Source organism: Plasmodium vivax, chromosome 1 (assembly GCF_000002415.2).
Source record: "Plasmodium vivax chromosome 1, whole genome shotgun sequence".
Classification (NCBI taxonomy): Eukaryota; Apicomplexa; class Aconoidasida; order Haemosporida; family Plasmodiidae; genus Plasmodium; species Plasmodium vivax.
In genome coordinates this window covers 76368-88821 of record NC_009906.1, presented here as the reverse complement: position 1 = coordinate 88821, position 12454 = coordinate 76368, and the positions used below count along the sequence as shown (strand labels likewise).

At 44.1% G+C, this 12454-nt stretch overlaps 1 protein-coding gene across 1 annotated transcript, besides 19 other annotated features; it reads left to right on the top strand.

The window, feature by feature from the left end:
- Window positions 1–119: 119 nt before the first annotated feature.
- Window positions 120–140: a microsatellite.
- A 126-nt stretch (window positions 141–266) lies between these two features.
- Window positions 267–12371, top strand: PVX_087735 (hypothetical protein, conserved; the record flags this gene model as incomplete). Its single annotated transcript, XM_001613358.1, has 1 exon — window positions 267–12371. One exon carries the CDS (start codon window positions 267–269, stop codon window positions 12369–12371), a length of 12105 nt encoding a protein of 4034 aa, XP_001613408.1.
- Window positions 1507–1541: a microsatellite.
- Window positions 1871–1910: a microsatellite.
- Window positions 2325–2354: a microsatellite.
- Window positions 2489–2515: a microsatellite.
- Window positions 3179–3208: a microsatellite.
- Window positions 4388–4553: a microsatellite.
- Window positions 5147–5271: a microsatellite.
- Window positions 5657–5708: a microsatellite.
- Window positions 6120–6147: a microsatellite.
- Window positions 6242–6265: a microsatellite.
- Window positions 6418–6442: a microsatellite.
- Window positions 6704–6751: a microsatellite.
- Window positions 8656–8699: a microsatellite.
- Window positions 9398–9426: a microsatellite.
- Window positions 9554–9584: a microsatellite.
- Window positions 10067–10140: a microsatellite.
- Window positions 10387–10411: a microsatellite.
- Window positions 11763–11793: a microsatellite.
- Window positions 12372–12454: the final 83 nt, after the last annotated feature.

Sequence of the window (12454 nt, the reverse complement as noted above, 5' to 3'; positions counted from 1 at the left end):
AAGTAACAAGGAGGGGAAAAAAAAAATTCGGCGCGGGATATATTATATCCCCTTTTTGTTTTTTATTTGTATAAAACGACTGAATGGGAGAAACGAAACAGTTTTGTGTTTACAAGTAGAGAAGAAGCGTTTTTTTTTTTTTTTGAACGAACAGGTCGGTCAGTTGGGCAATCTTCGAAAGCGGCGAGGTAGAGTAGCCACACTTGAAATCGTTCATAATATGAAACCCTCCAGGTCGTGAATAACCAAAATTGAAATTCTGCACAATGGAGAAGTTAAAAGGCGCTCTGAAGGGAATATGCTCCCAGCTGAATAGCGACAGTGAGAAGGAGATCGAAAGGGGGCTGAAAGGCCTGTATGGGCTGATAAAAAATAATGGAGACCTCGCTGAGGAAGATTACAACATGTGTGTGGATTTTTTAATCGAAAATAACTACCTCGATGTGATCATTTTTGTGTTATCCATCGAGGCAGCGAAAACGAAGGGAACCAAGTCAGTGCACAACATTAACCTGAGATATGTTGAAATAATTTTTTATAGTTTGAATTGGGTCCTCCGGAACAAGTTGGGGAAAACACACCCGGATGATGAGCGCCAAAATAGGTTTGTCAAATCAGAGGCCTTCCGAAATGTAGGTCTTTTCCTCTGTGAACAAATGAACCTTCTCGAAATTGCAATTCTGAGCAACTTCAGTTATAACCGCATATTTATTTTAAATGTCATTTTGCATCTTTTCCTTTTCCATGAGAAGTTTCATTTTGTTTTGCGTTCCTCCTCGTTGATATTAAATTTGATTGAATTGAAAAAGAACCTCAAAACTGTTTCCGAGTTGAAGAGGAAAAATGAGTTGACCCATTTGGAGGACAGTGGGGAAGAGCTCGATGACGTGATTGACGAAAAGGTGGAGAGGGCAAAGCGGGAGAGCCTCGATGGGGAGGAAGATGAAAGTGTTCCAACGGGGGATGAGTCCCTTTTGGGAGAAGCCTCACAAAATGGGGACACATCAGAGGGGGGGAACTCTCGTGATACAAAGAAGGGGCGCAAGAACAACCCCACACGTGATGGCCGCACCAAAGAGGACGAAACTCTTCTTTGCAGTTACAATTTTAAAAATGAGGTAGTTCTCCTGTATAAGCACCTACTCTACGGGGGCGCCGCATGGGTAGTGGCAAATGAGAGGGAAAAAAATAGGGAGGTGGAAAATTGCGAGTTTTACGCAGAAATGTTAGTGAAGAAGAGAAACGGGAAAACGAAAATGTTTAAGGAAAAAATTGTAGATAGGAAAAGGGGGAAGGAAAAAAGAAAAAATCGAAAGCGAAAGCGAAGTAGATGTGCCGCTGATGAGGCAGACCCGAATTGCAGAGCCGTCGGAAAGGCCGATTTCGACGCAGTGCGGGTAGCCTTTCTAGTCATGTGTGCCTACTGCTACTTAGATAGCACGAGGAGCGACAAAATACACACCTACTTTCACACGATCTGTGAGGAGATACGCAAAATATACTGTAGCAGTGGGGAGGAGCTACGACACTACGTTATTCTGTGCCTTTACAAAATTTTGGAAAAAAGTGAAACGTATAAAAATATGAACGTTTTCTTCAATGTGATAAAATTGGTGGGAATTTTCTTCAATGATGTGCAGAGCGAGATGGACCCGACGGTACTGTTTTTTATAAACGAGTTGTTAAAGAGGAGGAAGTTCAGCGAAATTTACAAAAATGCAAAGTTTAATTGTAATTGTATCTTCCTTTTGAAGGGTTCGCATGGAGAGGAGGATGAAGCGGGGCAGGAAGAAAAGAGGGGGAAAAAAAGGCGTTCCCCATGTGACTCTTCCCCCACCGCATCCTCCTACTACTTAACCGTAAATTGCAACCGGAAGGATGGGGGAGGCGAGCTAGCCAACATGCATGATGATTTGTTCGATGGCACCACAAACATGCAAAGTGAGAAGTACGCCCAAGTGAGAAATAAACTGTTCGTGATGGGAGTGCAAAAAAGGGACATTCGTCGAATTTGCCTCATCTTCGCCAACCTAGAAATGTATATAGCCACCTGCATCAGGGAAACGAAGCAGTACCTAATCACGCGCAATGTGAAGGAGGACGAAGAGGTTATTCTGTTGAGAGATAAGTCCTACAATGATGAAAAGCAAATCCAGAATAAGGTGAATAATGCTTTTCTCTCCTTCCTAACCGACTTAAAAATAAAATTTTTTATTAACCATTATATTGTTCTAATCAGCATAGAAAAGTACCAGCATTTTATCAACCTCTACTATGGCAGCAGCAAACTGCACGTCTTAACATGTGACGACAACCTCTTTTTGTTTCTGCTTCTTTTCGTTGATGTGAGTAAAATATTCTTCGTGCATAGGACCAATGGGGGGAACACCCACAAAAGGGGGGGGAAAGAAATGGGCCGCTTACCCACCCAAGTGAGTAGATACTTCTCCCTTCTTTGTAGCGACATGCAGGTGAGCAGCAGAAGTGGTACCAACGTAGGTGATGGCATAGCCGAAGTGTGCCATGATGAGGGGACCACCGCACTTGCGACAAGTGAGAGGAAGAGAAAGATGGGCAACGCACCGCCGAGCAATGAGGAGGGGGACAATATGAGAAGGAAAAAAAAGAAACTAGAAAGAAGCAGCAGTGAGTTAGTAAACAACAGGTGCGCGAACAAATCGGGGGAAGCTTCCCCCACATTGCTGCAACACAAATATGCGTACCAACGTGTCAATAGCGAAGTGGTGCGAAATACAAATTTTTTACAGCTTTGTGGAGAGGTAATTCATTACAAAGTGCTTATCGAATTGCACGACGCGCTTAAAGAGGGATCTACAGAAAACAGCGAAGGTGCGATAATCGACCGAAGGGTAGTGATGCAAAATGTGAAAGAAGCCAACAGTTATCTGCACCATTTGGAGAACGAATTAAATTACAAGAAAAAAATTGAAGAAGTTTTGTTTTTTTTCATCCCCGTGAATGTTACCAAGTATATTGTAGAAAAGTTCACCAAGAGGGATAAGCAGAATTATTACAATTATTTTATTATCTGCTACTTGCACTACACGTTCGAAATTTACAAGTGCGTTTCTATGTTTGTTTTGTCCCTTGATTCGTTTCTGCCCTTCCCTCAAGGGGTGAACAAAATCGTTTTGATGAACAGGATAAAGGAGGATCTATCGCTCGCTTTTTACAACCTCGTTAGTTCGTACTACCTATTCGACATTGCCTATATAAATAGGTACATTATAAATGAGATTAAGGGGGCGCAAAATAATGAGGTGGGAAGGAGGGATGCCCGTGATGGTGGAAAGTTTGGAAAAAGAAACAATCTGCCAGGTGCAGGCAGCACTTTTGAAGTTGACCCTTCGCACGATAGCGACTCGGATGACTACACCTTCAACATCGGCGCCAAGGACCACGAAATGGTGAATGCGAGAAGTGAAAAAAATCAGGAAAAGCGAGAGCACATCCTCCAGCTGCACTACTTCCTAAATGACGTTCACATATATGCGGACAATTTGTACGTGTACCATTTTATGCTAGTCACCAACTTTGTTAACCTCTTCGACGATTGCGAGTTGAAGAAAAAATTATTAAATGAGCTGTACAGTCAGAAGAGAATTATAGAAATAAGAAGCTTTGAATTGTTTGCAAATGTTAACGAAAATGTGTACGGGATATTCCTCAAGCTGTTTTTCGAGAAGTGTTATTTCCCCCTCGAAAGTTACCACCTGTTGGATAATTTGTTCCCCATTTTGGCGTACTACAAGAAGAGGGTACTTTCACCAAATGAGGAATGCTCGGCAGATGTGCCGCTGGCTTTTTACTCCTTCGTGGAGACCCTTCTGCACAGAATGCTAAGGAAGACGAAATTTTTCGACTCCCCCCATGTGGATGATGTACTTTTGTTTTTGAATTTTTTGAGGGCCATTCGTAGCTTGCGCCAGTTCGTCGTTGCGCTGTCCGTTTTTTGCCGCCTTTTTAACTTGCACAGAAGTAGGGCGGTGCACCTCGACAGGGGTGCGCCTAGTGAAGCTTCCGGGGAAGCGCCCAAGGAAGCCTCCAGGGAAGTGTCCATCGAACCGTCCATCGAAGCTGCCAGAGAAGCTTCCGTCGAAGATACCATCCAACCGGTGGGGAAGCGTACAAACGAATTCCCAAAGGAGAAGCCGCTTAAGGGCGAAGCCTCCCCCTTTTTCGGGCTCCTAGTAGAGCTGCTCTTCACGAGCAACTTGAACTTCGCCCTGAAGGGAATACCAATTATGAAGGTCATCAAGGAGGAGAAGCAGACCAAGGGAGGCGCCGGCGATGCGTTCGATTACACCCTTGAGGACATCGTACAGGTGTATGTGAACTACCTGGATTATGTAAAATATGTTTTGCTGCTGAACCCTTATGTGTATCCAAGCGTGAGGGAAAAGTTAAAGAACCAGAGAAGTTTAGGTGAACTCTTTTGCGCCTTTACTAGGAAGAAGGACCTTTTACAAACTGGGGAAAACCCCTGTGATAGCCAAATGGGGGGAACTACACCCAGCAATAGCACCTCGTTTAACCAACCGAGTGGGAAACCCCAATCGGGTGTAACCAACATGGTGGAAGGGTCCCAAGAGAAAGTAGCCTTCCAGAATGAAGCGAACAAACAGAAGGCTGCTTTTATCACTTTTGCAACATTTTTGCAAAGCGTAGATGCCTTTTTAGGGCAAATTGAGAAGGTTCAAATGGGGCAGAAAAGTGTGGCAGAGTACCGGGAAGAAATAAAGCAGCTCTGCAGTGAGGCACGCAAAGAGGGTGTCACGAACGAGGCAAGTAATAATCGAAGCGGTTCCTTTTTTTTTATGCAAAGTGATAAGCATTCGATTGAGAGGGACATTACGAAGGGGGGCGAAACCATGTTGGAGATTTATTTGAGGCACAATAACGTTGCTTCTTATTACACCAGCGTAGGGAACCTGGAGGGCACGAAGAAAAAATGTGAAGAAGCTGAACTGCTGCTTTACAACCTGTGCAATGTTAGCACTTTGATAGTTAACTATTTCTTTACCACTTATGTGTACCTTAACGGTGACGGCAATGTACTCTCCAACACGCTGCTCCATTTGATTGAAAAAATCAGCAAAACGGTGGAGGTGTTCCTAACCCTGAGTGCCAATGTAAATACAATCATTCATGCATTTGTAGAACGCACAAGAAGGTACGAAGATGTTAAGAATGTAATCGCTAGCTGTGGAAGTAGAAAAGAACAAGGGGATCAAAAATATGATGTAAATAATTTCTTTCAAAAGGTGCGTAATTTAACGAAGTCCATGTGTTCTTTATTTGTTCATATTTTTAAAAATGGATTATTTGTAAAGCTATTGAATCATTTGCAGAAGGGACTTAAAACGAATCGAGTTGTTCTCCACCACTTCGCGCATCTTATCCTGTGTTATGTGGGGAAAAGCATCCAACTGTTTAATCTAAAAAGGGAGAGACATAGGCGGCTGGTGGGGGAGAGCCTCGTTCGTTTGATTCATATCATCGCGGAAGAGGATATACACAAGGGGGACGAACAAATTAGGGGGAAATTGTCCCTCATGATTTTGTCCTTGCTGCAGATGTTAGATGGGAAGGAATGCTTTATGAGGAAGTTAATCGTGGGAAGCGCTTCCTCTAAGGGTGACCGCAACCAAACTGAGAGTGATCCAAATGGGGGAGAACCCCCCACGGGGAGCTGCAGATCATTTCTTTTGAAACAGATTGCTCTCTTTTTCGTCAACCTTATGCGTAGCGAAAAGGAGAGAAGCGATTTCAAGGTAGGACTAAAAAATGGCATAAAAGGTATACACCGAAGCGGCGCCATCGCGGTGCCCCTACTGATTGACACCATCACGCGAGACGAACGTTTGGAAGGCGAAACCGGCGATACCCTAAATGAGCTGTGCAAGTTGTACGTTAAGAAATGGTACGGCGATAGCGGCTGCCCGCTCAGCTGCGCCATTGTGGAAAGAGTTATTCGTCACGGCCTCAGGGGGGGGGGAAATGGCACCTCCGATAGAAGCACCACCGATAGAAGCACCGACAACCATTGCTTCTTTCGGGGCATCAAAAACGAGCGAACAGTTTTGCAGCAACGTGGGGATGTCGAAAGAGAAGTGGAAGCACATATCCTGCAGAACTACGTGGCCCATTTCGATTTGAAGGCCCCCCCAGAGGAAGCAGCCTGTAGCAACGCGAAGGAGAACCACATTTTTATGATTTTTCTCTACCTGCTGGAAAATAAGTACACCCATCCGCTGTTCGACCAAATTGACAGGCACCTTTTAGAGAGCGTAACGCATGAGGAAGTTTTTAGGCTGCCTCGAAAAAACTTCTCAGCCATGCTAGCCGAAATTTATTTGAAAAAATTTGCCCACGCATACAAATCTGTTTGTAGAAGGCGAAACAGAATTAGCTTTCTGTTGCTTAGCACGAAGAAGGCGAAAAATAAAAACTGCCTATTTATAGCCTTATCCGTTTTGTACTTTTTGGGAAACATGCTAAGCAGGAAAGAGCGAATGATACAACTGCGTCGAGAGTACGGCAAGGACGTCGTGAGGAGAATATGCGAAGTTGCGTTCTTCTACTTTTATGGCTACTTTTACAAAAATGATATTCCAAAGGGGGAGCGTATGATGCGGTGCTACGAGAGAGTTACCTTTTTTGTCTTCAAAGGGGTTTTTAAAAGCTTGAAAAGGGGCGGCGCAGAAGGGGGGCGTAGAAATAGTGCAGGTAGTGCCACTTCAGGGGACCAAAACGGGTGCGTCAGAAATATCGCAACTGGTCGCAAACATTGGAGGGTATCCAACTCTGTGGAAATGAGCAGTCGCCCCACCCAACATGGTCATAACAACGCCGTTAACCAAGGAGGGAACGGCGGCGACACGAGACCGAATGAGAGTTTCCCAAATGGCACGGTAGGAAGAAGAAACGATCGCTGCATTTTGCTGGTTCTACTTTTGCAGATGCTGAACCAGAATGTGGGGAAATTCAATCTCGAAAGGATGGTGGGTGACCATCTGTGCGATCTGCTAACCGACTTAGCGTTCTGTGCAAGGGGGAAGAAAAACCATTTCTACTATGAAAATGCAATGAAGAACTACATGTACATTTTTAGTGAGCACGATGTGGGTGACCTGAAAAAGGACAAAAAATTGTACGCCGTTTTTTACGCCTTCTTTTTGCTCCTCAAATATGTGAAGTTAAGAAACTTGGGCGCGCTAACATTGGTCGAGGCGTTTTTCAGAGATGCGCATGTGGGGAGGCTAATCGTGCAGCAGTTGGAAGAGTTTAGGGGCGAACGAGGGGTTGGGAGAACCACCCATGGGGGGGGAAGCCATGATGAGCGCGATGATGAGAGCGGTGGTGATAACGGGGATGAGCGCAATGATGGTTGCGGTGATGATTGCCATCACGGAAGTAGGGACGCCCTCCTGTTCGTCCTAAAACTGGTAAAAATATTCTACGAAGAATGGTATGACGAGCGCGGGGAGAAGGCGCCGCAAACGCAAGCCATATGTTTGAAAACGCTAAACAGGGATCTATTCAACGCACTGAAAAGAGCGTACAGGTACACCCTCGAAAGTGTGGATGTGCACATAAGGAGCATTTTCTTCGTTGACATTTCGCATTATTTAAAGTCAGTCACCATGGAGAGCATCCTGGATAATCAGCTAATCGATGAAGTATTGAAATTTAAAGAATTTAATTTAAATAATGATGGGAGCTACGACTGGCTGAATATGAACACCAGCATGCTCAATAAGACGTGCCTCTACTTCTATCTGAATGAAAATGTGCGTAGGAAGTTGGAAAGTGGAGAGAACCACTTTTTGTTTTATCTGCACATGAACAAGTCAGGGCGGAGCGAATGTTGCGAGAGGGAGGTGTACCCACCGGGGGAGGAACTCAGCCACGACGCGGTTGGCGGGGGCGATGCGGATGGTCCCAGTTGTGTCCAATCGGATGAGAAACAGTTAGGAAAGCAAAAAGAAGGGATTCACAATGACTACCACCAAACGGACTGGAAGATGCAAAAAGGGGAACTCCTGCTGAAGCGTTACAAGACGAAACTCCCACATTGCATAATGAGCCAAAATGAATGTATCAAAAGGGAAGCGTTCTTCTTAGCACATAGAATAAAATTGGAAGATAACATTTATGACTACCTCTTTTTGCTGTGCTTAATAGTTAGCAAGTTGATTTTTTGCTTTGTGTTGATGGCCGAAAAATTGAGGATTTTTTTTTACCACTTTAGAATTTTGTACACGTCGTACCGCCATGAGAATGTTTTTTTAAATTTCGACTTGCTAAATATGCAGGAGATCAACCGGAAGATAAAGAGCTACATAAGGAAGTACCCAGATATTCATTTCTACATAGACTACGACAATAACGAGGATGAGGAAAGGGGGGGGGCACACGGGAGGGGAAGCCTGGTTTGCGGTGACCTGGGAAACTACTCCCACACATATGATGGCAACAATGGCGAAGCGGATCCGCACAACAGTTACAACGGAGGGGTGCATCGGACGAACGAACACACGAAGAGAGGCTTCCCCTTTGGAAGCTCCAACAAACTTATCTCGTACGATGAAGAGAAGGAACACTTTTACCATTTGAAGAAAAACGAGAAAAGTAATAGCAACTGCAAGTTTTGCATCAAATTTAAACAAATCCACAGCGTGCATAGATCCACAAGAATTTTAGATCTACTCGATAAGGAGGAAAAAACGAACATCAAAAATATGATTTACTATGGAAAGACCATTCGAACGAGCATTTTTATGAGCAGCCCGTATGAAGGTAACGCGTACAAGAATTGCAGTACATTTAGGGAGGAGCCACGGGATGAAAATAATGAAGAAGCTGATGAGGACACTGCAGATGGGGATAACAAACGGAATGGTGTTGGCAATGAGAGTGGCAATAACGTAGGTGCTGACCCGGAGAACTCCTCCAATGAGAAGGATCCGCGTGACGATCAGCATAACGATCAGCGGAACGACCAGCAGAACGGGGTCGAGGGAAACCACACGGAAAGGAGCGCCACGAAGGAGAAAACGTTCGCGAAAGGGAAACTAGCTAAAATGAAGAAGAATCACCCCAGCAGCAGCATCAACGCGGACTGCATAGTCGACAGTAGCGATCTACTGTACGGAAGAAAAATGAAAGAAATTCATTTTAAAAAGAATTACAAAAAGTTACTAAAGAGATATCTACTAAACGATATTGACTTCTTCGGGAAATGGATAAAAACATTCTCCATGAATGCTTTGAAAATTTTAATATTCTGTTTGAGTAGCAACGACATCATAGTGAGGATGATTAGCATAAAGGGGTTGTCCATTTTTTACCAGCTGATTGAGAATTCGTTTGTTCTCTATAAAATTAGGAAGCGATTAAATTCGTTTAGGAGATCTGGCGGCGTGACTGGGCAGGCGGAAGAAGCCGGTCATCACGGCGTGATGTGGAAAAATAGCCTTTCGCAAAGGTACCACAATAGTGGCAGTACCATGCACAGTAGTGCGGGCCGAAAGAAGAAGCAACGGATGCTGGTAATTCCCTTTAAGGAACTATTTTATTTGTTCTTTTTTATGAAGAAATTAAAATATTCGGTAGACCCAAACTCGTACTACATAAACCCCTGCGTGTCGACCTACTCCTTTTTTTTAATAAACGACATTTACAAGAAAAAGGGCTTCAGGGATTCCTTGAAAAACCTGATTAGGAACAAAACCTTTTCGGTTCATTTTTTCCACGCGTATTTGGATTACCAATTTAGGAAGACGAATTTCACGTCGCTGAATGTCATCAATTTTTTGATCATATCAACGCAGGCGCTTTTCTCCACGAGGTATGACTTGCGGGGGAGCGGCCGCGAGATCGAGGGGGGAAGCGGCAACACATTTGGTGATGAGGAGGGTGCGGATTATCAGCAGGGGGACGGCCAAAACTATGATGAGGAGGATGCGGATTATCAGCGGGGGGACGGCCAAAACTATGATGAGGGGTATGCGGACCACCGGCAGGGTGGCGGCGAAGAATGTAACGGATCATACGCACCTCACAAACCATATGGAGGATCCTCTGTGCAGCAGCATGATGGGGGCTACTCCACCCGAAATGCAAATTACACCACCGCGTATGATCAGAATGGTGACTATGTGGAAGAGAACCCGTACCATGGTGGTTCACACGGGCAGCGGAAAAGCAACACCATCGATAGGAGCTTCTTCGCAACGTCCAACGTCAGCCACAGAATGGTGTACGATTTTCAAAATGAGGATGACGATGGGGAGGAAGCGAATGAGCAGAGAAATGGAGTTGCCAATAAAGAGGAGGAGGAAGAAGAGGAAGCGACGGACAAACTGCGCTACATTCAGGGGAATCATAAAAATGCAATAAAAACGATTCTGAACATATTAAATAAAAATAACATTTTCGAGATTTACCTGACCATGTTTTTTAGCAATTATCTGAACTACAATTTGTTGAAGAAGTTTTTAATTCTGCTAGTCATGTGTAGTGGCGTGTTGCCTTTAGAGGATATGCCGTTTGACTGCGTGGGGGGTGGCGACTCGGAGGAGAGCAGGCGCAACGGAGGTAGTGATGGCGAAGCGGAGGAGCAGCAAAACGGTGGTGATCACGTATTCTATGGTGAAGGTCGCGCACAAGAGAACGGGGCGAACGGGGTTGGCGGCACGAACCAGAACAACTGCGACGTGGCGTACTACGTCAAAAACAACCTCGTGCTGAAGCTGATAAGCAGGAACAACATCCTGCTATGGCTGGATCGAATGATGCACCAGAAGTTGTTCCAAGACGAAATAGCGTTTTATTATCCCTCCTCCTTCACGATGCCCGTGATAAATGTTTACGACACGGATGGTCGAAATGAGGGGCTTTACCTGAGCACCGTGGACGTTGAAGCGGATTGCTCAGGAGGGAAAGGCGAGGGGGAAGTGGCCCCTTTCGGAAAATGGGGTCGCAGCTGTACGTCCAACAAGGGGGAATTATCCATGAAAAGCCGGATGCACAATAGAGAGTCAGAAGGAGGATCGTTAACGGAAGTGGAAAAAAACGAAACAGGGAAAGTCAAAGCAACACTAAATGATAAGAGGAGCAGCAGGGAGGAGGAAGAACCCCTTTCCATTGTACTCTCCAACCAAACGCACATAGGCAAAATGACCAAAAATCGCTACATAATGGGCTACGTTTTTAAAGAGAGCTACGAAAAAACGTCGGAAATATTCTTTTACCTCTCCCTCTTCGTAAGTAACATCGTTTCGAATTTGTTCTACCCGAGTGTGGACTACGCCAATATATTTACAAATGCGCTTTTGAAAAAGGAAAAAAAAAAAATAAAAAGGTTTATACTAAATAACGCCCAGAAGGTGATCAGCCAAAAAGGGGAACCAAGTAAAGGGAACCAATTCGAGTTGTGGAATTTCTGGTACAGCAATTTCCACAAGTACATTTCTCTTAAAGTGAGAAGCACGTTCATTATAGGAAAGGAAGCAAGCCATTTGAAAAAAACAAATTTGAATACCTTCTCAGATTTGATAAAAATTATAAAAAATTTGAATAGGAGTTTGTACTACATTTTTATCAACCTGTTTCATAAGGAATATTTTAACCTCTTCATTAAGGGAAAGAATCAAGGGGTGGGAAAAGAGAGTGCGAAGCAGAGAGGGAGAAACCTAACTGCCGATCATACAACGAACATTAGAGAGATGAAACAGGCTAATTTGAAAACATGTAGAACCTTTATAAAGTACATATTTCTTATGTTCAATAATTTATTTAACATTTGCACAAGTTTGTTCGATCGGGGAGTTCCAAACGGGGAGTTCGCGCAGAATTCCATTTCGACCAAAGTGGCGGTGGAAGAATCCTTTTTAAATGAAGACCTCAGTTTTGTGCTCAACGAGGTGATGGTTTTTCTCGAAAATGTGGTAGTCCTTCATAGCTACTTTAGTTCTTATGGCTTGAGAAAAACGTCTAAACAGAAGAACCATTTGGAGAATAAGCAACGTCGAAGGGGCAGAAGGGCTATAGGAAGTTACTACTTAGATGTGCACAACACGCTGCTGAAAAGGACGTACGCAAAATCGCCAAACAGATCAAACTACGCGTACTACCGAAAAATAATTCAACTCGTTTTGCACATGCTACGTAAAAAATGCTACAATGAAAATAAGCACTTTGGTTATATCTTCCTAAATAAGCTAATTACGGTTTATCACTTTTTGGAAGGCACCAGCAGAGCAAAGGTGTATCTGTACATATATGAGTTGTTCAGAATGACTAAGAGGAACCCCCTGGAGTCTTTGCTAAATCAGGTCCTTTGAGCGGGTAGCCACACGGGGGAAAACGCAGCTCCACACCGATAAATTGTGCGAGTGCTTGATCAATAGTTAAATAGGTCACCCTT